General features: G+C 37.6%; 1 protein-coding gene across 2 annotated transcripts in view; it reads right to left on the bottom strand.

The window, feature by feature from the left end:
- Positions 1-27,508, bottom strand: part of LOC106867843 (tuberin) — a 134,089-nt gene that overhangs the window by 89,322 nt on the left and 17,259 nt on the right. For both annotated transcript variants that reach the window (XM_014912876.3, XM_014912877.3), the window contains exon 2: positions 10,704-10,790. In XM_014912876.3, coding sequence (XP_014768362.1) covers positions 10,704-10,790 — 87 coding nt within the window. The remainder of the gene's footprint in view (positions 1-10,703; positions 10,791-27,508) is intronic.

Here is a 27,508-nt window from a genome sequence, read left to right as displayed (position 1 = left end):
ATCAATGCAATCTTGAAGTTATGTGATAATGCATGATTAATTAAAAACAATAGGAATAAATAAGTAATCTGAATGCTAACGGGCTAAATAAAACTTATTTGCATATTATACATCTCAGAATATTTTGTGAAGTCTATACATCATAGAAATTTATGCAAACTAATCTCAATATAAATACATTGCCATTTTCAAATTTTTATAAAAACAAATCTGTTGAACATGAGAGTGAAGGTTGTGGTTTTATTTGCCAGTAAATAAGTGAGAAAGACACTGCCTATTTTTATGGAAAATAAAAAGATAAATAAAATCGAGGCACAGATGTGATATATAACTTGAATTTTACAAAAACAAAAATACAAAAAAGTTAAATTAATGGTGAGATGTCTGTGATCATTGCACAGATGAAATAACACACACACACACACAACTTTCAACTGTTTCTTGCATTTAGAACATATATACACCAACCACATCTGCAAAACAAAACAAGCAGAGAAAGGTGATATAAGAAAAACTGTTCTCCAGTTATGTTGTAATAAAATATTACATTCAGAATATTTCTGAAGAGAAGAAAACTAAGCACAATCTGCTACTCACCTCAGAAGGTGAAAAACATCGAGAGACTAAATAACCACACAAAATTAAAACTAAATATTTTCTTTAGGGGGGCACCTTTTATTTGTCATGTATTTTTTATATTCTAGAGTTTAAAAAGTACCTTCTACCTTCTGAAAGCATTACTCCAATATAGGGCTGACTATAGTGGCTAAAACAAACTATGAGGCTAAACTAAAGTTAAAGGACAGCCTAAAGAAGTATTATCAAATATTGTCAAGAATGTAAGAATAAGTTGCTCTAAGCACCAAGTTTTCATAACATAATATTGCTTAAAGTAAAATATAACTTTCCTTTCATAATATGTTCATGTCAGAATAGACAAGCAAATGATGTTTTTACAAAGTATTCATCTACGATGATGGCCAACCTTTTCTTCTTCTTGTCGACCACAGGTTGATCAAGAAAAATATTTACCTTTTGACATGCCTTATATTGCTGAAGCACTTTTAGTTGATGGAAAACCCCAACCAATCACTTAAGAAGTAACCCTTTACTTTCACCATTTCATACAAATAAATCTCATTCTCATTTTTTTATAATACTCCTTTTTCTACACTTACACATCAGCCACGGGATTTTCAAGGGTATATGGGGGAGCAAGAGATGGGGACTGGGAGAGTAGAGGAGAGATAGAGACAACTGTAAAGATTGGATCAGGTTAAAGGGTGGATATAGTGAACAGTGAATTGGTGGGAGTGGCCACCAATGCATGAACTGCAGGCAGTAGAGGGATGATATATATATGTATATAATCATCGTTTAATGTCCATCTTCCATGCATGCATGGATAGGATGGTTGACAGGAGCTGGCCAGATAGAAAACTACTCCAGGTTATTGTGTCTGTTTTGGCAGGGTTTTTACAGCTGGATGCCCTTCCTAACACCAATCACTGTGCAAAGTAGACTGGGTGCTTTTTATGTGGCACTAGCACAGGTAAGGTCAGCTTTGGCATGATTTTTACAGCTGGATGCCTTTCCAAATGCCAACCACTTTACGGTGCAGACTGGATGCTTTTTACATGGTACCAGCACCAGCAGTGTCACCAAGTAACTTGCAAGACAAGAAATTTTGAGAGGGGTAGAGGCATTGGAGGAGGGGATCTTGTGTGAGATGATGAAAGGTTAGAGTGTGACAGAGAAATAAAGAGGCAGAAACAGGTGTCTTGCTGTAGAGGAAGTACTTACATTTGACAGAATAAGCTGAATGCTAAAGGGTTATAGACACATTGATGCCTCCTTGTTCCTTTCAAATGAGTGTTAAGTAGGTTAAATCGTTTTAACAGTGCTTAACAAGAAATTTGTTAAACCCCAGAGTCAATGAGCTGTGTTTAAGAGGTTCCATAACAGGAAAATTTATGTTTGCAGAGAGAAACAAAAGGATTTATAGCAGTCATCACATTCTGCAAAATAATTTTATCAAAAGAGTGTGGGTGTAGCTAAGAAGCTTGCTTCCCAAGCACTTGGTTCCAGGTTCAGTCCCACTCCATGGCACCTTGAGCAAGTGTTTTCTACTCTAGCTCTGAGCTGACCAAAGCCTTGTGAGTATATTGGGTAGATAGAAACTGAGAAAAGCCCATGTTATATATATGTGTCTGGGTGAGGTGGTGCCTGCTTGTTTTGACATTGCATGATTGTTGTAAATGAGAGTCACCATCATACAAGTCCTGTCCTTCCCTTGAAAACATCCATCAAAATATGTCTAACCAAGGATTAATATTATCTAACTTGGAAACAGGTGAGGATTGGTGACAGGAAAGGCATCAGAAAATCTGCTGGCATGGGTTGGATGATTTGACAGAAAACTGGTAAGCTGGGGAGCTGCACCAGGTTCCACTCTGATTTGGCATGGTTTCTACAGCTGGATGCCCTTCCTAACACCAACTACACTAAGAGTGTAGGGGGTTCTTTTCACGTGCCAGTTACAAAACACTGGCATTGACCACAACTACAATCCCACTTGGCTTGACATATCTTCTCAAGCACGGTATATTGCCAAAAGTCTTGGTCACTTGTCACTGAATCTGTGAGGCTCAAAGTGTGAAGGTGCTTTTTACATGTCACCAGCACGGGTGCCAGGTATGCAATACTGGCATCAGTCGGTCATCTGTCATCATCTGGATGACTAGGTGGGATTTGTTATTCCAACTGATAAACATGCAGGGTTATTATCAAAGAAGGGTGCAGTATTAGCAATAACATAGAGGAAGTGTTCAGTATTATCTTTTATCTTTCACTTGTTTCAGTCATTAAACTGTGATCATGCTGGGGCACCACCCCAAAGGATTTAGTCAGACAAATTGACACTAGTACTTATTTTATTTTTAAGCTTGGTACTTAACCTATCAGTCTCTTTTGCCAAACTGCTAGGTACAGGGGTGTAAACAGAGCAATACCAGTTCTATATTTAAGAGATAAGGAATTATGTACATTATTTACATTTAACAGATATTTGTCCTCATCTTGTTTGTTGTTATCACGTTTCGGCTGATATACCCTCCAGCCTTCATTGGGTGTCTTGGGGAAATTTCGAACCTGGGTTCTCATTCCTAAGGTATTTTTCGATGTTATTATTATTATTATTATTATTCAGGTCACTGCCTGGAATCGAACTCGGGATCTTGGGGTTAGTAGCTCGCACTCTTAACCACTACGCCATATGCCTGTGGGCATATGTAAATAATGTAGAGTAATACCAGCTGTCAAGCAGTGGTGAGGGACAAACACACATATATATAATGATGGGCATCTTTCACTTTCTGTCACAAAACTTTGATTGGTCTGGAGATAGTAGAAGACATATGCCCAAGGTGCTATGCAGTAGGACTAAACCCAGAATCATGTAGTTGGAAAACAAACTTCTGACCACACAGCCATGTCTGCACCTATAAGTATAACATCATAAAGGAAGGGTGCAATATTAGTGATATATCATTGAGTGTACAGTACTAATGTAATATTTGTGGCACTGAAAAGATTGGTTTATAAATGTTTATTGCTAAATGGAACTTAAAATAAACAAACTCTTGTTTGAAAGAAGACCATTGTACGTGTGTGTGTGTGTGTGTCCTCCTGTTTAACAGTGATGCTTGTTTAGAAACATCACATGATGTCAAAACAAGAGATGTTGTTTGATTACAGTCATTTGTAAAAAACATGCCTGGCTGCAGGAAAATATTACCATGCTTGAAATAGGTAAGGGTTGCTGACAAGAAGGGTATTCAGCCACAGAAAATCTACCTCAACAAATTCTGTTTAACCCACGCTAGCATGGAAAAGTAGATGTTAAAACAATCAAGACATTGCTCAACCATCTTCAAATCCAGGAAACTGTTTGAGACAGTTCTTGGATGAGATAAACTTGATTTATCAAGTACCCGGTATGCAAAGTGTGCTACCATATGGAAAAGGAGTAAAAATAACATATAAAAATCAACTAAGAACAATGAAAAATATACTAATATATTCACAAAACCTAACATATATAAAATTACAACAATTAAAAATGAACCAAAGTCAAATTAAAATATATAACAAAGAGAAATTTGAATATTTTTGAGGTATGAACCCAACAGCTTACTTTAGCTTACTTTATTACATAAAATTAAAATCAAAACCTATGTATCTTTAAATTTGCAATTTAATCATCATCATTGTTTATTGTCTGCTCTCCATGCTGGTATGGGTTGGACGGTTTGACATGAAGCTGGCTAGCAGGGAGCTGTCCAGACTCCAACTGTCTGTTGTGGCATAGTTTCTACAGCTGGATGCCCTTCCTAACATCAACCACTTAACAGTGTGCTGGGTGCTTTTATAAATTATAAAACCATGAGAAACTAACACACTTATAAATAGATTTATATAGATATTTATAAGTCACTCCTCTCTTTTATGTGTCAATAATGCTGGTTTATATTTTTAAATCTGAAGGCATGTGGCCTAGTGGTTAGGGTGTTGTACTCATGATCACAAGATTCCTAGACTGGTGGTCAAGCTCTTGAGCAAAACACTTCATTTCATATTGCTCGAGTCCAGTCGGCTGTGAATGGGTAAACCTGCAATGAACTTGTTTTGTTCAGGGAGAATGTTGGCTTGCTCACCTAGCAAGTGGAGTGGCATCATTCAAAAGCTACAACAATGCAAGGAAGTGTATTGTGGCCAGTGCAGTATAACAACATCAGGTTAGTCTGGATGATATAGAGATATTTTTTAATACTCCAAACAGGGAAAAGTAAGTGGTTGAAAAGAAGTTTGAACCAGTTAACTGATATGTTACAAACAGCATTTCAGAATTGTTGAAACTTTTAGGCCAACTCCAATGACCTTCTCAGACAAAAAAATGTAAAGTTACCTTCTTGAGTCATGCTGACTTATAAAGGCCAGTTTCCTGGTTTCATGGTAGACGGGATGCTCATTTGTTGAAGGATTACACATTTTTGCCCGCTGAGCGGACTGGAAAAACGTGAAGTGTTTTGCTCAAGAACACAACGCATTGCCCGGTCTAGGAATCAAAACCGCATTCTTACAATCATGAGTATAACACCCTAACCACTAAACCATGGCCCCCCCATCCTCAGAAAAAAGGACACATTTGATAATGTAGTCCTGCATAACACTGTGCCTAACAAAAAAAAAAAATCTCAAAGAAACATGAGGGTGAAAGCTAGAATGTCTTTGATCACAAAGCTGCTTAATCAGGGCTGACCTTGGGCTAAACAGAAATAGCAGCAATGACCATATCTCAGTAACTCACACGGACAGACAGTTATGAGGTTACAACAAACACTTGTCAATTGTCTAGTATCACTTTTTGCTTCTTTCTCAACATAGTTATAAAATATTTACTGCTAAAAAAAAAAAAACAACTTTTCTGTGTTCTTTCTGGCATTCAAGTGAATGGAACCTCAAACACCATTTTAGTGAAGCAATAAAAAGCTGGAAATGTCATAAACTGCTACATTTGGCCTCTTTCCATGTCTAAGTCTGTGTGAACAGAGATAACTAAATCAATAGAGTTGAACTGCCAAGAAAGACATCCTGGGCTCATGTCTTGGCAAAGGCACAGCAATGAGTGAGTCCTTAATGTTCAAATTAGCTCAGTTCAACTAGCTACAAATAGGTGTCATAGTAAGATATACACTCCACTGATACATAAATGACAAATGTTTTTTAGACCTACAATGTTGAATTCAAATTTTTCCTTCAGTGTTAGTAGTAACTATGAGCTCTACCAGGTTATCTTCATCGAGATACACAGTAAGAAGACATGAAAGGTGGGCTCTTCCAGGTTACAACAACACTAACACACTGCATGATGATGCAAAAAGATGAATTCTTTCCAACATGTTAAACACCTAACACACTACAAGAAGTAGTGGTACCATAAGGCAATTTCACGCCTTATTTTTCTCTTCCTCTCCCTCTTTCTACTTAGTCTCTCCACCCTTTCTAACAGAACTAAGTTTGGCAACATGTCCTTTCTCCTGACCAGTTCTGTATTATTTATGAACTTAAAAGCAACAATAAAAAACATTTTTTACTCATTGCTTTAACAGCAGCATCTGTTAATCTGTGTGCCTATCTACCTGCATTTCTCCTTGTTTTCTGTCTCATTTTCAGGCTTATTGAACACACAACATGCATTTACACAAATATTTCTCTCTCTTTCTCTCTCTCTCTCACTCACACACACACACACACACACGATAGCAAGCAACTTAAGTTTTAAAATTTCTTTCTTAAGTGATCCCGAACCATCAGCTGTCAAATAACTGAGTCAAATAGTCAACTTCATCATGATCAGAGGTAGTCATCAGTGAGCAATTAAGTCTATTGGTTTGCAAGACTTTCAACCTGCATCTCAATTTAGTTGAATTTCGCACCACAAGATAGTGTCCAACCCATGCTAGGATGGAAAACGGACGTTAAACAATGATGATGATGCTAATGAACCAGTTGTCAATGTTAAACTATTGACATTGCTAAAAGCAGTAAAATATATCCACACTGCAGAATATATCCAGCCACATTGACTGGATTTATTATTATTATTATTATTATTGACGTAACTGACTTCGCTAGAGGAGGACACGTAATGTGCATGGGCATTTTCAGGGCCTCCAAGAATGGTTTCAAATTTTGGTGCAAGGCCAACACTTTTTAAAGGAGGAAATAAACCAAATACATCAACTCCCCAGTGTTCAACTGGTATTTATTTTATCAATTCTGAAGGGATGAAAGCAAAGTCAACATCAGCAGAATTTGAAACCAGAACATAAAAAGCTGGAAGAAATGCCACTAAACATTTTGCTCAACTTGCTAATGATTCTACTAGGGCCTCCATGAATGAAGCGAGGAAAGGAGAAAATTATCCCCAAACTGGAAACCTAAGCTGAATGCCTGTAAGATCGGATGCTGCTAAAATAGCCAAGGATCAAATGGTGGTATTAAACTGAGGTATATGTTAAGTATACCATTCAGAAGTGTTTTGGAATGTAGACACAGTGTAGAGATGGTGACAAAATATGAAACCACCAGCTTCACACCTGGCTGATCATTATCCTTTTTGCTCAGCCATTATACACTCAGTTTTACAACAATTATTTATTATCATCATCATCATCATCATCATCATTATTATTATCGTCATTGAGTGAGAGAGCAGTGCATGCTATCAAAGTGACACTGGGGTACAAATATATGAAGCCCAGTATACTCATCATGACTACCCATCTGATAAGGGTACACTAGACACATGCATCACACCATATGTGTGCAGCATGGTGATCTCATATCAAGATAAAGAGTGCATGACCTTGCAGGTGGGGGCCGAGTTAGAATTTTCTTTAGGTTGAGTAGCCTATCCCTCTCAAAAGGTCCCTGAATAAGGGTTGTTTAAGGATGTTGAACGAAACACCCATGTTTCCAGAGGTGAATTATACAAACTCCACATTGGGCCTCACCGAGGCGATGACTACTGACCGAGACCTTTGGAGATGTGCTGTGCGTGAGAAGACCCGGCAAGCCAAGTGAGATCGTTGCCAGTGCCCCTGGACTGGCTCTTGTGCGGGTGGCACATGAGATGCACCGGCCTTCATAGGATTTTCGAGCGAGATCGTTGCCAGTATCGCCTGACTGGCCCTCGTGCGGGTGACACGTAAAAGCGCCCACTACACTCTATGAGTGGTTGGCATTAGGAAGGGCATCCAGCTGTAGAAACTGCCAAATTAGATTGGAGCCTGGGGTTGCCATCCGGTTTCACCAGTCCTCAGTCAAATTGTCCAACCCATGCTAGCATGGAAAGCAGATGTTAAACGATGATGATGATGATGATATGGCTATGATGCTCCCCCACTACTTCTGCTCATGATCAGAGATGCACATTGTCAGCCACTAAGGGACATGCTCAACTGGTTACGGTCAAGCAAATGACAGGCAAATCTGCAGTATTGATCAGAATATTTTCTGTAGCCCATCTTTTATACCAAGACAAAACATGTACATGATAGCACTTCCAATCAGTTAAGATCAGAAGCCATGAGATCCAATGCCTAGTATTGCATCAAGGCATTCTTCTTCTTATTATTATTATTATTGCGGTATTTTGCCTATCGTTATGTTCTTATCATTATTAAGGAGGAAACAGAACAGTAGACTGGCAATTGTTATAGCATCTGAAATAAATACTTTGCATATTTTCTCCAGGCCTTTATATTCTCAGTTAAGGTCCTACTATGGTCAACTTTGTCTTTCATCTCCTTGGGGTGGGAAAGTCAATAAAATAAAGGACCAGTCAATGTAATCAACTATTTCCTTCTCTCAAATTTCAGGCCTTGTGCCTATATTAGAAACAATTATTAAAAACTAGTGGATTGGGAGAATATTTAGATATTTTTCTTGCATATTTGATCCAGATCTATGTTCTGAATTCAAATCCCATTGAGATTGACTTTATCTTTTATTTTTTTTTTTTTGAGGTGAGCCAATAAAAGAAAGTACCAGTTAAATAGTAGAACCAATGATATCAATTAACCCCTCTCCCCAGACATCAAGCTTTGAATAATTTAACATCCACTTTTTCATGCTTGTTGAAGATTTTTTTATGGCTGGATGCCTTCCCTGTCATCAACCCTCACCTGTTTCCAAGCAAGGTAGTATTTCTCATGGCCAGACGTGTTTTACATGGAAAATGGTAAACATATAATATTGCTTATATGACAGTTATGCTCATTTATAACCATCATGTAATATCTAGACAAGGGTATACACAAACATTCACACACACACACACACAACAGGCTTCTTTCAGTTTCTGTCTACCAAATCCATTCACAAGACTTTGGTCAGCCCAGGGTTATAAGAGAAGACACTTGCCCAAAGTGCTGTGCAGTGAGACTGAATCCGAGATTAACGGTTGGGACATAAGCTTCTTAACCACAAAGTCACACTTGCATCTATATTAGAAACTTTTATTACTATTGAGAAGAGAAGGCAGTATTTAGTTATAGCCATTTATATTCTGAATTTAAACTCTACAAAAGTCAACTTCACCTTTCATCCTTCCAAGATTGATAAAATAAAGTCAAGTACTAGGGTCGCTATAATCCTCTTAACCTCTTCATCTAAATTTCTAGCCATGTAGGTCGAAGATAGGAAGGATGGCTTCCCTTTGCAAATACTGATAGGGCACAGAAAGTGTGTCAACAGCCAGCTGGAGGAAGTGTCCTCCTGGGGCTACAAGCTACAGTAGCATCCACCCTTAGTGGTTAACCACATTTAAGTGGTAAATATACTACACATTGTCATGCAGCTACTGGTTATACCTCCTTCAGAGATTTATTATTGCTTAAATATTGTTATTATTTTTATTATTCATTAGGGCAAGGGAGTGACAGTTGGAAGATCATCATACAAAATTTCATGTGGAATTTAGTTATGATGGCTCACAAACTAGCAGAATCATCAGCACATCAGACAAAATGCTTAGCAGCGTTTCTTCTAGCTCTTTATGTTCGGAGTTCAAATTCTGGCAAGTCTAATTTTGCCTTGCATCGTTTTGGAATCAATATAATAAATTACTCATTGAGCACTGGAGTTGATGTAATCGATAAAACTGCTGACTTTGTGTCAAAATCTGAAACCATTATTATTGTTGTTGTTGTTGTTGTTGTTATTATTATTATTATTATTATTATTATCATCATCATCAAGGCAGTGAGCTGGCAGAATTGATGGTTAGTGGCATTTCATCCGTCTTTACGTTCTGAGTTCAAATTAAACCAAGGTTGACTTTGCCTTTCATCCTTTCGGAGTTAACGAAATAAGTACCAGTTACACACTGGGATTGATGTAATCAAGTAGTCCCCCCCGCAAAAAAATTTCAGGCCTTGTGCCTATAGCAGAAAGGATTATTATTATTAGGACAATGGATTGATTCTCTATGTTCTGAGTTCAAAATCCTGCCATGGTCAACTTTGTCTTTTATCCCTCCAAGGTCAATAAAATAAAGTATTAGATCAGTGTTGGCAGGGAAGAGGTGGGTGTCAATGTTATCAACTAACCCTTTTTCTCACAATAGCTGGCCTTCTGCCTAAATTATAAACCATTATTATTATTACTTATTGTAGTTCAGTGGTGTCATTGAAAAACTGAGAATTTGTCTGAATTTACTTCTGCCACTTTTTCGCAATAAAATCATTAATTCCACTCCAAACTAACTTCTAACCCTTTTGCTACAAGTCCACCTGAGACCGTCCCTAGTTCTTTGATACAAACTACCTATTTTAAAGATCTAAATTAAAACCTTCCATTAAGATTTCATGTTAATTTATGTTCCAAACACTAGCTAATACAGACAGTTATTTTCCTAAATTCATTATTTTAAAACTTAATTGAAACAAAAGGCAGTGCATTTCAACAGAAATACAGTAACAAAATGGTTAACTGTAGTTAAGCATTGCAGAATAAAAAACAAATTGTTTTTATTTTTTTGAAACTAAATACAAAGATGGTGTTATTAGTGGAGTATGTCAACCATCTAAAGTGAGCTCTGTTTTAACAATATATAACATAAATGAAGAAACACAAACCTCTTCTAGTGATTTCCTTACAACTACATCACTAAGACTTTTGATGAGATTGATGCGTTTACTCTTCTCGGTTTTTGGTCCAATATCCTGAAATACCAATAGAAAAATCTTTGTTATCAATGGAAAAGAATTGGAAATTAAATACACACTATCACGGTACACAAATAAATAATATATGTAGATACACAGTGAAATAGATAGACACACAGGTGGATAGACAGACAGGTAGATAGATAGATAGACAGGTAGATAGATAGACAGGTAGATAGAGAAATAAATAGAGATAGATAGATATACAGAGATAGATAGATAGATAGATAGATAGATAGATAGAGATAAATAGATAGACAAACAGATAAATAGATAGACAAACAGACAAACAGACAGAGACAGATAAATAGATAGACAGACAGATAAATAGATAGACAGACAAAGATATATAGACAGACAGATAAATAGATAGACAGACAAACAAATTGACAGACAAATAGGTATACAGACAGACATATAAATAGACAGACATGCATATAAATAGACAGACAGACATATAAATAGATAGACAGACAGACATATAAATAGATAGACAAATAGATAGAAAGATAGACAGACAGATAAGTTACTTTATTAGCCACACAGAAGGGAACAAAATACAATGTAGAGCTTTCCTTTACGAAAAAAAAAAAAAGAAAAAGGAGAAAAAGAAAATTCCGATCAAAGGGGACTGTGAGAAAAAAAAACCCATCAAAAGGGATCGTGTATCACACAAAAATTTTAAAAGTGTAAAAAGCAAGATTAGGTTTATCTGTGGAAAGAAAAGCTTACAGAAAAGACCACAGTAACCTCAGGCAGGGAGGGAATAAACACATGAGAGCAAAGTGCTCTCTCTCATTTTTCGATTTACAGGATCATGCTCAAAGTGATTTCGTCACTCGCACGTACCATCTTTGCTACATTCACCCACCTTTTATTGAAACTTTCACGAGACAAAACTTGCCTCTCTATTCTCACCTTCCTTTTCAAGTGGTACTTGAAAAAGTTGATGAACGATTGGCCAGAGAGGAAAGTGTTTGTCTCTAAACCTTTCACTAAAGTCCACCACACACATTCTTTCACCATGGCCACCAGTACAATGAAGACTGCACTGCCTTCCCAGCTAAGGGAAAATGGCAGAGCAATTTCCACAATAGACTTGGCCGACAGGTGGACTCGTCCCACATGTGACAGCAGCCGTTCAGCATAAGCCCACAGGTCCGAAATGGTTGGACATTACACAAGTGCATGCAGAACAGTTTCATCGCTCTGACTTCATCTTGGACAAGTTGGTCTGGTGTGTCTCAAACCATGCCTGTAGAGCTTATCCTGAACAGGTAATGCTTCTCGATAGTACTGCCAGGCCAAGGATCTTTGGTGATTGTCCATAGGTCCCAGTTCAGAAGTTGTCCTGAACAGGCGTGTCAGGTCTTCCTCATTGACGCCCAGATTCTTACCCGAGAACGTCGTCGCACCTCCCCTCCACTAATCCTCTGTAGAACGCTTTTGTGGAGTTGAAGTCGCACAAGTTTGGTCCCGGGCGGCAGAGTTGCTTGAGAGCAAGACAGCACTCGTGGTGCCATTCGCCTAGCCTCAGTCTCTGTTTGATCCACAACTGCAGTTTGGCCAAAGAGATGAGCTGCAGGAAAGTGTGCCGCACAAACGGCGACCACACCTGTTTGTCGTCATCTATGAAGCACCAGAGATGTTGCAGTCTCAGCGCATGTCTGGGCATCATCAACCACGGCATGCCTAGCCCTCCATTTAACAGGTGTTGACAGCAAATGGATTGCCTAACAATTGGAACGCTTCCCTACCACAAAAAGTGGAAGAGTATGCATTCCAGTTTGGTGACAGTAGGGTCAGGACAAGGCACAACGGTCAGACGGTAATCAATGACGGATGTGATGTACGCATTCGCCACCTCCGCCCGACCTTTTAGGGATAGCTTCCTCTCAGCCCATTGCTAGGTGAGTGGCCACCCTAGTCATTATCTCGCCCCAGTTCTCCATTTGGAGGTCTGGACCGCACCAGACTCCGAGCAATTTAACCGGTCCGTCAGTCCAGCATCCCACGATGGAGACGCTGTTGGACAGCATGGGCTTGCTTCTCCAGGTGCCGAGCCACAAGCCCACTGACTTTTCCTGATTAATTTTTGCTCCCGTTACTGCTTCATATTCTTTTAGTGTCTCGCCAACCAGGTCGGTATGCCTGTGGCTCGAAACTATGACGGTGACGTCGTCCGTGTATACAGACACGCTCCTCTCGCATCCCAGCCCTCGCGGGATGCCCCTCAGCATCGCCAGCTTCCACAGTAGTGGCTCAAGAGTCAATATGTACAAAAGTGACGAGAGGGAGCATCCTTGACGAACTGAATGCGCAATGTTAAATGGTCTGGACAGATGACCATTTACACGAACTACTGAGCAGATGCCACTGTATAAGGTAGCGAACCAACCACGGAAGAAGGGACCGAAACCAGCCACTCTAAGGACAGCCTCCAAGTAGTGATGGTCTACTCTATCAAAAGCTTTTGATTGATCCAAATTGATCAGCTCCCCACCCATGCCAGGTTCTTTAACTACCCTGTCTATGATGTCGTGCATCAGATGGAGGTTGTCATGGATACTCCTACCCGGCACGGCACACGTTTGCGCCTTGTTGACCAGTTTCTTGATGACAAGTACCAACCTTGGCTAACACCTTGGCCAAAATCTTCAAGTCTGCGTTGAGCAGAGTGATGGGCCTGAAGTTATCTATGACGTTTCCCTTGTTTGGATCTTTCTTTAGCAGTGCCACCACTCCTCACTTAATAGAGATGGGGATACTCCCGTTTTGCTGCCAGTTGCAGTAGACAGCTGCCAAGACACCTCCAAAAAAGTCTGGCATATGACAATAAAGTTTGTAGGGCAGACCATCCAAGCCTGGTGACTTGTCTCCCGCACAGCTTGCCATTGCATCCCATACGTCCACGGCTGTGATGGGTCTTTCACAACACTCTGCCTCTCATGCTGAGTCGTGGCAGGCTATGCAGGTAAGCACTAAAGTCCACTCTGCATTCTGACCCACCAGTTGACCTGAACAATCAGGCAAAGTGTTGTTGACAGACAAATAGACAGATAAATAGATAGATAGATACATTTCTTTTATTAGCCACAAAAGGGCTCAATATAGAGAATGTAGAATTTTTTTTTTTTTTTTTTTTTTTTTTTTTACAAAATTGCGAAAAATAAAAGGTAAGACAGTTGATGATCAAAGAAAGGTGATCAATAGCATTTTGTTAGCAAAATCGAAATTTCAAAAGGCGAAATTTGTATACATAAATTTTCGTGTTAACAAAGAAGAAACAGGTAAGGTTGTCTGTGGGAAGAAAAAATCTACGAAAAAGAACCAGGGAGACCTTGGACATGGGATGGGTGTGACAAATTGGGATCAAGGCCCCCACTCTCTCTTTCTCCTTTTGTTTTACAAGGTTATGCTTAGATTGGGTCCGTCATTCACGCGGACCATTTTTGCTACATTAACCCACCTTTTGCTAAAACGTTCTTGAGACAACACTTCCCTCTCCACTCTGATCTTCCTTTTCAGATAGACAGGAAGACAGACAGATAAATAGATAGACAGGCAGATAAATAGATAGATGTGACACATGAGGCTTTCTTTTTTTTTTTTTTGCGAGCGGGATCGTTTGCCAGTGCCCCTGGACTGGCTCATGTGCGGGCGACACATGAAATCTTTCGAGCGGGATCGTTGCCAGTGCCCCCGAACTGGCTCATGTGCAGGCGACACATGAACTCTTTCGAGCGGGATCGTTGCCAGTGCCCCTGGACTGGCTCATGTGCGGGCGACACATGATATCTTTCGTGCGAGATCGTTGCCGGTGCCCCTGGACTGGCTCTTGTGCGGGTGGCACATAAAAGACACCATTTCGAGCGTGGCCGTTTTCGTGCGGGTGACACGTAAAAGCACCCACTACACTCTCTGAGTGGTTGGCGTTAGGAAGGGCATCTAGCTGTAGAAACTCTGCGAAATTAGATTGGAGCCTGGTGTTGCCATCCGGTTTCACCAGTCCTCAGTCAAATCGTCCAACCCATGCTAGCATGGAAGGCGGACGTTAAACGATGATGATGATGATGACAGACAGATTAGACAGACAGACAAATAGATAGACAGATTAGACAGACAGATAGACAGACACAAATAAATACGTAGATACACAGATAGATAGCTAGAGAGACAGACAGACAGACAGACAGATAGATAGATAGATAGATGGATTGATAGACAGACAGACAAATGGATAGATGGATGGTCATACAGAAGACGGATATATAGATATATACAGAATGAGTGAGGAAGAATACAAAAGCATGTGTGGTATAGTCACTAGGTAGTGCTCAGATAAATCTGAAGCATAATCTCCCAGTTCCTTCATCTAAGGCAGAGAACACTGATTTTTAAGTCAGTTATAAGAACAATTTACATTAAGCAAGTATAGAAATAAAAAAAAAAAAGGCAGATAAACGAAAGTAAGCATAAGGAGTGTATCCATGTAAATACAATTCTTATACATTGTTTACCTGATTTCTGTTTTTACAGTTAATGTACACTGTGATAGAATAAGAGTACATTATGTGTACATTATGTACACACAATGTACATTAAATTTTATTAATCTCTCACTGGATGAAGTACATTTTCTGTTGATCTTACTAGAACGGAACAGTGAACCATACATACACACACATGGCCAAAACATAGAAGTTACTGTCAATAACATTCTTGTATAAGAATAATAAATTTGTACTCTACAAAAGTATAGAGCAACCCATCAGATTAATGTAAAACTATTTTTATTATAACCGAGTATAAAAATAAACATTAATATACATACACACACACACACACACACACACACACACACACACACACACACACATTTAGACGTACAAACAAGAAAAATAGGTAAACAAAAAATACTCAGTAATTGTAATTAAGTTTATTCCTTCATTTGAAGCTAAAACCTTGTTCTCTTGTTACTCTGATGTTCTTCCCCATGTTCTTCAAGGTGGTAAGAGATATAGGTTTTCAACATAGAAAGAATTTGTTGGTTTGGCTGCCATAATATTGTTGGTTTGGTATGGCAACTTGGCTAACATTTCTATAATTAATGGTTGTTGCTGGAATTGGTTTAGCAGCAGCCACTTGCCACTGCAAGTAGGATTTTTCTGTCACAACTATAGGTGGAATGGGTTTAACCCTTTAGCATTTAAACTGGCCATATCCAGCCCAAATATTCTACCTTGCTTTATGTTTAAACTAACCAGATCCAGCCTCTCACACCTACCCTACAATGTCATTCTAAAAATAAACAATAACATCTTTGAAATCACAAGATATGAGATAATACATGATTAATGAAAAACAATGAGAACAAATAAATAAGCATTACATTTGACAGAGTAATCTGAATGCCAAAAGGTTAAGAAATATTGGTTCTCATGGGTACACTGGTGTTGGCACCACCTCTGAATACATCGAAAGAGTGGCATTTCATTAGCTGATAGTGACAGTATTTTTTTTTTTTTCCGCTGGCTGAACTGCATGCAACTTTTGAAATACATAACAAAAGATAAAACTTTTTGTGAAAGTAGATACGAGACATCTCATGAGGATCTCTTTCCATTTGTGAGACAGAATCCCACATATAACTGAAAGTGGCTGTTATAAACCACCCTTGGATTAACAATAAATTGAATTAACTAATAAGTGAGCTTCTATATAGCTACTAGTCTTATTAGAAACAGCAGCCAAATCTCACTTGAATAACACCATAACATCTTAAATAAAGAAAGAATATGTTGGATAATGTATTGTATACATAGGTTCTGTCGTGAGCTCTAGAGCTTAAAAAGCCAAAGATTAACCTGGTTTCCATAGTGTATAAGTAACTGAGATAGCAACACTTCTCATCTACATGAAAGGGATGTTGGTCCATCACAGAATTAACTTCCCAGCCTTTACTGGAGGAGAATGAAGCAAATTGAAACAAAGTGTTTTGCTCAAGAACACAACACACCACCCAATCCAATAATCAAAACCATGACCTTGTGATCACAAGTGCATAACCCTAATAACTAGGCCATATGTCTTCATCATGTACCACATACACTTTTGTATAAGCTGCATCCTCTTTGTAGCCTTTGATTGGTGCACAAGTTATAAGTTGCTTTTCCTGAACAGTGTTTGCAACTATGCTCATAGTTTTGTGTTTGATATGTAAAAAGCATCCAGTACACTGTGGTTTCTACAGCTGGGTGTTGAAACCAAACCAAAACAGACTATAGAACCTGGTATGGTTCCTGGCCTTGCCAGTTATTGACAAGCCATCTGACCCATGCCAGCATGGAGTACAGACATTAAATGTTGATGATGATACAACACATTTACCTGAAATAATTCCAATCATTGTCACATTATCAATAAAGTCTAGCAAAACCCCTGTAACCATAAATATCACAGCAATGAGTTTCAATGATCAGTGACTGGAACAAACAGACCAACTGATAAATTTTAATCACTACTCCTGTTTGACTGGCAATATTTGCAGAGTTTAGTGAGCACTAGGATTACAACCAGCTGACAGAGGGCAGATCATGTTTTGCACATGTACAAAGTGTATATGTGGGTAAATTCATGTGACTGTATATCATCACAAATGCATTTGTTTTGCAGTACAATTTAAGTCTGTTTACACACACATGTGTGTGTGTGTGTGTGTGTGTGTGTGTGTGTGTTTTTGTGTGTGTGTGTGTGTGTGTGTGTGTGATGCCATCAACATATATTTGCTTACAATGCTGGTAGTCATATAGATTGCATAGTGACAATAACCAACTCCACCTACATACTCAATCATTTAGCTGTGTAGTTAAGAAGCTTGCTTTCTGTCTATGTGGTTTTTAGGTTTGGTCCCACTGCATGGCACCTTGGACAAGTGTCTTCTACTACAGCCCTTGGCAGACCAAAGTCTTGTGAGTGGATTTGGTAGAAAGAACCTGACAGAAGCCTGTCATACATACACATATATATGTGTGCGTGTGTGTGTGTTGGTATGTGTGCATGTACTTAGCTTGACATCATGTAATGGTTGTAAATGAGCATCATCATCATACAAGTGGTGTTGCTCATTTCCAATCTTCCAGGAAAAACCTGTCTGGCCATGGGGAAATATGACGTTGCTAGGGAGCAGGTGAGAGTTGATGACAAGAAAAGCATGTGGCCATAGAAAATCTGTCTCAACAAATTCCATCTGAATGATGCAAGTATGGAAAATTGGACATTAAAACAATAATGATGATGGTGAGTATATAAATGTGTAGAGGGGGTGAGTGTGTGGGGGGAGAGAGAGAGAAAGAGAGAGAACGTTAGTGTGTGACACATATTCCAAGTCAAGAGCAAAGTTCAGTACATAAGTTATATACGGCAGCTTATCTGTGAATACTAACAGTAGTAGTCCATATCCCCTAAAATCCTGTAATCACTATGACTGAAATACCTCCAATCATAGACTGTTTGATCAGAATTGACTTGTGGTTTGACAATAACACTCAATTGTTTTTCAAACCTTACAAACAAGACAGCTCATGGAAAGCCTGTTCTCAGTAGAAAAGCAAGAAGTAGACTGTGAGAGCTGACACTTTACAATGGTAACAGCCTCACATATGATCTTTGCTATCAATTAAGTAGAATTTGGTGTGATACAGTACCAGACAAGATCAATGACGAATATCAACTCTTTTGATACCAATTTGCCTGATACTTTCATCATCATAATCATTTAATGTCCGCTTTCCATGCTGGCATGGGTTGGAGGGTTTGACTGAAAACTGGTAAGCCAGGGAGCTACACCAGGTTCCAATCTGATATGGCATGGTTTCTTCAGCTGGATGCCCTTCCTAACACCAACCACTCCAAGAGTGCAGTGGGTGCTTTTTACACACCACCCGCACAGGTGCCATTGAACTTACACCAGCATCAGCCCCAACTAGAAACTCATTTCGCTTGACAGGTCTTCTCAAGCATGGTATATTACCAAAGGTCTCAGTCACCTGTCACTGCCTCCATGTGGTCCAACACTCAAATAGTGCTTTTTACGTGCCTACCGGCACAGGTGTCCATGACTGTGATCTCACTTGGTTTGACAGGTCTTCACAAGCATGGTATCCTGTAACAAATTTCCTGTTTTAAATTATCCACATTAAAGTCTTCCATTAAAATTTCAGGTTAATCTATGTTCCAAACACTGACTTAGATAGAAAGATTATTTTACTAAATTCTTCTTTATTTTCAAAATCAATTGAAACAAAGGCAGCATATGGTAGCAAAAGGGTTATAAACAAGACACCCACTTCAAGGGTTGTAGGTGATCATGTAAACTTTAGAACTTATTTTACCAATGTCTGTTTATTGATTGTCTAAATTGCCTTTTGATATAAAGAGATGCAATTTGACATATTGCTTAACATCAATATGCACGAACACAGGTACAAATAACTTCTATACAATTTCCTTCAGTCCACCAAATTCCACTCACAAGCTAATTGTCAGTCTAAGGCTACAAAAGACACCTGCTGGTAAAGCACACAATTTTATAGTTGTTACTTAATAATATTATTAACGCAAAGAAATAGCAGTGGATTAACAGAATAACTGAACCCAGAGTCATGTGGCAGTAAAGCAAACTTCTTAGACATTCAGCTATGCCTGCACCTATGGAAACTTGAATTTCAAACCAAAAATCTTGAAGGGTGCTGAACATATCAAACTTAGGTATTTCGAACAAGGTTTTTCATTTTCAAAATTAAAATTTTTTTAAAAAACTGGAAAATCCCAGCAACTATATTTTTCTTTCCTTTTATGAAATGAGGTCATCAAATGATTAGAACGAAACCTAATACATAAAGAAAGAGAGAATTGTGGAGATTTTTAAAAGAATTAACAGTTAATATACCGTGCTAACAGTCAGTATTGCTTGTTAACAGTAAATATTACATGCTAATAATAGATATTGTATGTTAACAGCTGAGATGCTATGACAGTAGTCAATACTATGTTAATGATCAGTATACTAAACCAATAGATGATATTGTATACTAATAGGCAAAATCCATGTCAACAGTGATATTGCATATCAGCAGTCAATGAATGTATCACAGTAACAGTTGATATCCCATGCTAACATTCAACATCTCATGCTAGCAGCTGACATGCCATATTAGCAGTCAACATCCTATGCTAACAGTCAATACACCATGTCAATCAATATATCACGTTAAGACAGCCAGCTGGCAGAAACATTAGTACACAGGGTGAAATGCTTAGTGGTATTTCGTCTGACTTTACGTTCTGAGTTCAAATTCCGCCGAGATTAACTTTGTCTTTCATCCTTTCTGGGTCAATAAATTAAGCACCTGTTGTGTACTGGGATCAATCTAATCAACTGGCCCCCTCCCACAAAATTTTGGGCCTTGTGTCTAGAGTAGAAAAGAATATATCATGCTAACAGTTGATATTCTTTTATTGGTTCCAGTTACTGGACTCTGACTATTCAAAGACAGTCTTCAAGGTTGTAGTAAATTATACAACATTTGACTGATACTTTATTTTATCCAACTTGGAAAGATGAAAGGCCAAGTCAACCTGGGAATGAACTGAGCTCAGAACTATAAAAATACATGACCAAATTCCACAAGATATTTCATTTGACAATTCTATCATCAACCAGTATACCATGTTAACTACCAATATGCAATGACAACAATAATACCATCTCTTTAACTCCACATGTTTCAATCGAGCTAATGAAAGGAAGTTATTACTAAAAGAATTTGTGCTCTACAAATACCAAAAATTAAAAAAGAATCTAACAAAGGAGTTGTACAAAACAGACTCGAGAGAATTAGTTAACATCTGCAGAGAAACAAGAGTGGTGTCAACTGAGGAGAAGCAGTACCAATAAATGGCAAGAAAGTCTGGTGCAAAAAAAACCACTGGAAGAGATCTTGTCAACTTACACAAACAAGGGAAGCTTTATAATATTACTCATCATCATCATTGTTTAATATCCCATAAATAATGTGTTTCTTTTATACTTTTATTTTTCAAAATTAAGATAGACAAAGTTCTTTTCTAATCTAAAATATACTTTCCTTCATTTTCTACAATGCTCTTCCATATATCTGGTAGACTTGCAAGGACCCTCTTCCAAAATTCACTTGTCCATGATGAAAAATACTCCTCCAGTACTGTTCCGACCTCATCTATATAATTCATATTTTTTCTGTTCAAATGATTTTGAAGATTGCAGAATAAATGATAATCAGATGGAACAATATCTGGTGAATATGGTGAGCAGAGCACCATTTCCTATTCAAACTGCTCCAGCCTTTGAAATGTCATCTTCGTTGTATGTGGCCGAGCATTATCCTGATGGAAGAACACCTTCCATCTTGAAACTAAAGATAGTTGTTTTTCTTCTAGAACTGACTTAAGCTGCTCACAGTAGATCTCTTTTGTTATTGTTTGGTTTAGGTTTAAAAGTTGAAAGTGGATTAAACCTTTCATATCCCACTAAACACCTTATGTGGGTGAAGACCTTCTTTAGTCTGGGATGTCAGTCTGTCTCCTTTCACTACCCGCTGTCCTCAGCACATGACATTTTTATAGAGAACTCATTTTTTGTCACCAGTCACTATTCGGTTAAAAAAAGGTTCATTTGTGAGATGTGACAGCAAAGACGAGCACACATTCACTCTCTACATGCAACTGAACTCAGAAAGTTTGTGAGGAACCCACTGACCCAATTTGCTGACTTTTCCGATGGCACATAGGTGTTGATGAATGGTTGAATGACCAAATCAAAGCTTCTCTGCTAGTTCCTCAACAATTACAATGGGATTTTGTTCGACCAGGGTTTGCAGGACGTCCTTGTCGAGCTCTACAGATCTTCCAGGATGAGGCTCATCTTCTAGGCTGTATTTTCCAGTTTGGAATTTCTGGAACCATCGTTGACACTGGCTTATACTTATTGTCCAATCCCCATATTCTACATTAATATTCCTTGCACTTTTTGTTACTTTGTTGGCTTTATTGAATTCATAAAGCAAAATGTGCTGAATATGCTCCTTTGTCACTTCCATTATAGCTTTGAAAAAATAACTGTTAAAATAGAACCACACTCTTCAAAACTTGCACCAAGAATAAGGACAAGGTAAAATTACTATCTGCTTTTATAGCAAGTTGATGCAGTTAGTTTATCCTGTCTCTCTCTGTCTCTCTCTGACTTTTAGTTCATACAATTGAAAAAAATCACATTATTTCTGGGACGACCCAATATATACTGGTACAACTAAATTGACATTCAAAAATCTATTGTATAACTGCAAACATATATGCATTTATACAAATAAATATGTAATATCTGGCACACTGCTGTACTCAAGAAAACCCATCTGCCACAGCAGAATTAATACCAGTGCTAGTGCCACATAAAAAGTATCCAGTACACGCTGTAGAGTAGTTGGTATTAGGAAGGGCATCCAGCCATAGAAACCATACCAGAACAGACAATGGAGCTTGGTGTAGCCCCTGACCTTGCCTGCTCTGGTCAAACCATGCAGCCCATGCCAGCATGTACAGGTATGTATGTGTGTGTGTGTGTATAAAGTTACCATTGCTTAAAAACTTTATATATGGAGTTATCATTGCTCAAATATGTGAGATAACTTATTCTCCTAATGCTGAAATATCAAAGAAATATAAGATAAAACTTCAAATTTCATTCTGCATTGTTTCAGCCTCAACAAGTTTTTATCTAATTTAATATCATACAATGCTTCACCCAATCTACTCTACTCTAATGTGTGTGTGTGTGTGTGTGTGTGTTTGTGTGTGCATGTGCATGTATGTGTGTGTGTCTGTCACAATCAAAACTTACACTCTCTGAACCAGGACGGGATTAACGGAGCCTGGTACTTATTCTATGCATACAATTCCTTTCTTTTGTTCAAACTGTTACTGCTTTGAAACAAAATTATTAATTCTTTTTGTTCAAACAAAAGTCATGAACTATAAAAAGTATATAAATTTGTTTAGTGGCTCCATCATCATCTGGCTGCTTCTCACTTAATCAAAGAAGTGCTCTCTGTTTGTTATAGAAGAATAGACTTGCCACCAAACCTTTCCTGGGTAGAATCAACATAAGTAGCGGGTTCTCTATAATCATCATCATTTAACATCTGCTCTCCATGCTGGTATAGGTTGGATGGTTTGACGTGGAGCTGGCTAGTAAGGAGGTATCCAGACTCCAAATGTCTGTTGTGGCATGGTTTCTATGACTGGATGCCCTTCTAATGCCAGCCACTTAACAGAGTGTGCCACATGCTTTTTACATGCCACCAGTATGGGTGCGTCTACACAGCACCAGCATGGGTGTGTCAATGCAGCACCAGCGCAGATGCTTTTTAAGTGGCACTGGCACCTGAAAGAACAAGCCTGTATGTGTGGTAGACAGTGTTACCATTTTTTTGAACTCCTGTGCATAACGTATACAAGATTTACATTATTCCCATTGTTCCATTTCACAGTCAGTAATATTCAATTTCAGATGAGTTTGACATGTCTGAACAACAAAAGCAACAATGGTTAGTATCCAATGAAAAAGGACTACACCCATAGAAACTTATGCTCTGTGTTTGGTGGGACTATCTCACTGTGTTAAACAAAACATTTAATGCAGAGAAGTATTGTCATCAAATGGAAACATTGCACAAAAATTTGCAGAAAATGCATTCATCATAAGTCAAACATAAAGGAGTGTCACTCTTACATAATAATGCAAGATTATATATTGCCCAAATCATTCAGGAAAAGATTATGGCACTAAATATGGAAGTTTTGCCTTGTCTGCTTACTTTCCTGACCTTGCTGTAACTGACTTCCATCTTTTCAGCTCACTGCAGCATTATTTACAGGAAAACACTTTATTAATTGTGAAGAGGTTAACGATGGTATTTGAGTGTTTCTATGCTTCAAAACAATCTACCAAATAGATGGGATAATGTTATCAATAATGAAAGGGAATATTATCCTGATTAAATATATCAATAAAGACCAAAGCAGCATTTGTTTCTTCCCCCATCTTGAACTGCAACAAGATTTTTTTTCAAACCTAATTAAAACCACTTTCAATCAATATAAGAAATATATGATTAGTCTAATTACAGATTGAGGGGGTTGGAATCAGTTAAAACTTTTGTGCTCTGGCTTTATAACCTTGGTTTTACAGTGTTGTAGAGTGTAGCAGATAGTATCTGAGTGTTTGTGAATGTACATGCAGTAACAGGGACTGTGTGGATTAAAGCAAGATACAGCAACAAATTGTCTCTCATATATCCAATGATCTTTCAGTTTAAGTAGTTTTGTTGTTGTTGTTGTTTAGCACCAGGTCAACCCTGGTTGAGCAGAACAATGGACAAAGACATTCCAGTTGTTACCATTCCAGTAGTTACCATTTTTTAAAACCCCTGTGCATAACGTATACAAGATTTACATTATTCACATTGTTCTATTTCGTAGTCAGTAATATTTAATTTCAGATGAGATTTGTTTGGATTCAAAAATAAATTGAAGCCTAATTAATTTAAATTCCAATTTTAGTTAAACATGAATGTCTGAGAAATTTCTAAAATATTGGTTTCAGATTTTGGTACAAGGCCAGCAATTGTGGTAAGTCAATTACATTAACCCCAATGCTCAACTGGTACTTATTTTATCGACTTCAAAAGAATGAAAGGTGGAATTTGAAATCAGAAAATAAAGACAGACAAAATGTCACTAAGCATTTTGCCTGGTGTGATAACGATTCTACCAGCTTGCCATCTTAGAAATAAAAAAAATATTATATAGGAGAATAGAGGCAAGATGTATTCAATGGAATTGGAAAAAATAAGGATAAAACAAAATGTATAATTCTTAATATACATATCTATGCATCTCTTTCATTAAATTATTAATTGATCGAGAACTTCATTGTTAAGAAAAAGTTTTTCTCCATACAAAAGGTAGACAAATTAATAGAGTTGTTAAAGTGTCAGATTGACTGTTTCACAACATTTATCCTGACTCTCTGTGCTCTGGGTTCAAATCCAGCTGAGGTCAACTTTGCTTTTCATCACTTCAAGTTCAATAACAAAGTACCAATCCAAGGTAGTGTATTAACAAAACTGTAAAAATGGTGGTATTTGTTTCTACTCTTTGCATTCTGAGTTCAAATCCTGCTATACCCTACTTATGTAGTAGACTTAACCTGTTGCTTGGTTTAACACAACCACCTGACACCTTGAGTGCCTTTAGCAGAGTTCACTCTGTTGCAAGCAGTTGGGCCAGGCCTCTACTAGGTGGATACCTTCTTTCCTCCAATCTTGAAAGTGCTGTGAAGAGTCTTCAGCACTACCTTCCCTCCTGACTAAAAGATTTTAGAGAAAATACTGAAATATTTGTAAGAAGTGTGATGCTGTTAATGACAATGAAATATGGGTGACCAATAGAGATGTGCATTTAGTGGGGAGGAATGTGTCATATATCGGTTATTGGTGAGCAAGTTTAACTTATGAGAAAGCTGAAAACAATTGAGAATGTAAGTAACCATTAAAAACTTTTGCTGATGTATGAATGAAAGATGACTGAACTGGTATTGCTAATGTGAATATAATATTTCTGAAAGTTTACAATGGAAAGCAGCTGGTAAAGACAGTTATGAAAAGAAATAATAAAGTCACACCTGAGAAGCTTGGGCTACACAGAAGAGATGAAATAGCACAGTATTCAGAACCACAAGAAAAGATACTGTTTTGAAGATTTGTTCAACTGCTCTCAACATGGAGAAATGAAAGTTTAAACAATGATAATGCTAATTATAGGTCAAAATAATTTTAGAAGAGTGTTATTATTTTAACTGATAAAAATCTGTTTAAATTATTTACTTCATCTTTTCCAATTTATTTATATACTACATTTTTATTTATCTATTCATTTTCGTATAACACAATTACAAAGTGTAATTCTATTCATCATAATCATTATACATCTCCTTTCTATATTGCCATGGGTTGGACATGTCACAGATCAAGTTAGGAGTTCTTTGGAATGACTGCCCTCCTAGATGGGTCAGAGACTGTATCTTTTTAGCATAGTTTCTATGGCTGATTGACCTTCCTAACACCAACCACCTCAGAGTGTACTGGGTTTTATCATGGTACCAGTATCTTATTGTACATTCTGTCATTTTATTGTACACTAGAAAGACTGTTATGTCCTTGATAAGGCAAGACTAAAGGGTTCTCCTGCTCATATCTATCTCCATTTGCCAGCCACTTTATAGAGTGTAATAGATGCATTTTATCATGACACCAATACTAGGGAGGATGACTTGCACCCTGCAAAACAAAAGGGTCCTCACTGTTTAGCATTATCTCTGTTCATTGAGAGCAATGTGACCAACAGAGTGAATAGAATAGAGGATGATTGCAGAGGATTAACTAGAATAAGGGGGGGGGGGAGTATGATGGAGCAAACAGAAATGATGAAACCCCATGTAAGAGTATCTAAACCTACCAGAGCACATGAAATATATACATAACCAACTAAAAACAAATGAGAAGTAAAACACTAAAAATGCTTCACATACAAATAAAGATATATATATATATATATATATATATACTTAATCCAGAAATGATAAGTTTAATAACATCCAAAAATGTTCCCATCAGTTTTCATGATAATAAGATTAGAGATAATTATAATTCTCTGTCCAAATATACCATCAATCTCATATCAATGATCACTGATACATATTTCAAATAGCTTATATAAATGTATTTCCTTGCACTAAATAAGTTCAGTGAATGCACTGACATTTTCGTATCTAATATAAGTAGCACTTAGTGTTATGGATGACATCCAAAGCTGATCATATAACCAGGCAAACTCTGAGTGGCATATGTGGAAAGAGATCCCTGTTAACATCCATCATATTTCAAAGACCCTTATCTCTTCCTATCTACAGCAATGAGCTTTTCCATTCTCTCTACACTAATATCATTGTGCTTTTTTTTAGTCACTAGATGGTCCTGACCATCTAGAAACAACTGCCAAGCTTCAAACAGTTCTGAACTTCTGGAAGTTAACTCAGTCAAAAGAATATTCATGGTAAAAAGGAATGTCTCCTAGTCCCTGTTTGATAAGCGCCTACATTTTCAAAAAGCTTAAATTTTTTTCTCCCCCAAGATACTTTAGACCTAAATGGTTAAGTTAAAAAATCCAAATATGTCTTACATCTTTACTTTTTCTAAATATAAGATTACACGAAAGAAAAAAACATTTGCTTTTAATAAAAGCTGTCGCTAATTCTTTACTCACCAATAATCTGTGTGACTTATATCTTTCTCATCTAACATTATTACAACAGATTTTACTACTCCTCCAATATTGCTTTCTTTAAATGCTACCAAATTGAATTCCTTGATCTTTTTTCTGAACAAGAAATAATGGTTGTGACGTTAAGGTATTGGATCACAGTTATAAGTTCAGATCTTGCTATTGTTACTGTATTATGACAGTGTAAAGTTCTGCACAGAAAACAAGAGCTGTGACATCAAGAAGCTGTACAACTGACTACATGGTTAGAAGTCCAAATCTTATTACAAGTACCTTAC

The sequence above is a fragment of the Octopus bimaculoides genome, chromosome 10 (assembly GCF_046866305.1).
Source record: "Octopus bimaculoides isolate indiv1 chromosome 10, ASM4686630v1, whole genome shotgun sequence".
NCBI lineage: Eukaryota > Metazoa > Mollusca > Cephalopoda > Octopoda > Octopodidae > Octopus > Octopus bimaculoides.
This window is presented reverse-complemented; position numbering and strand designations above follow the sequence as displayed.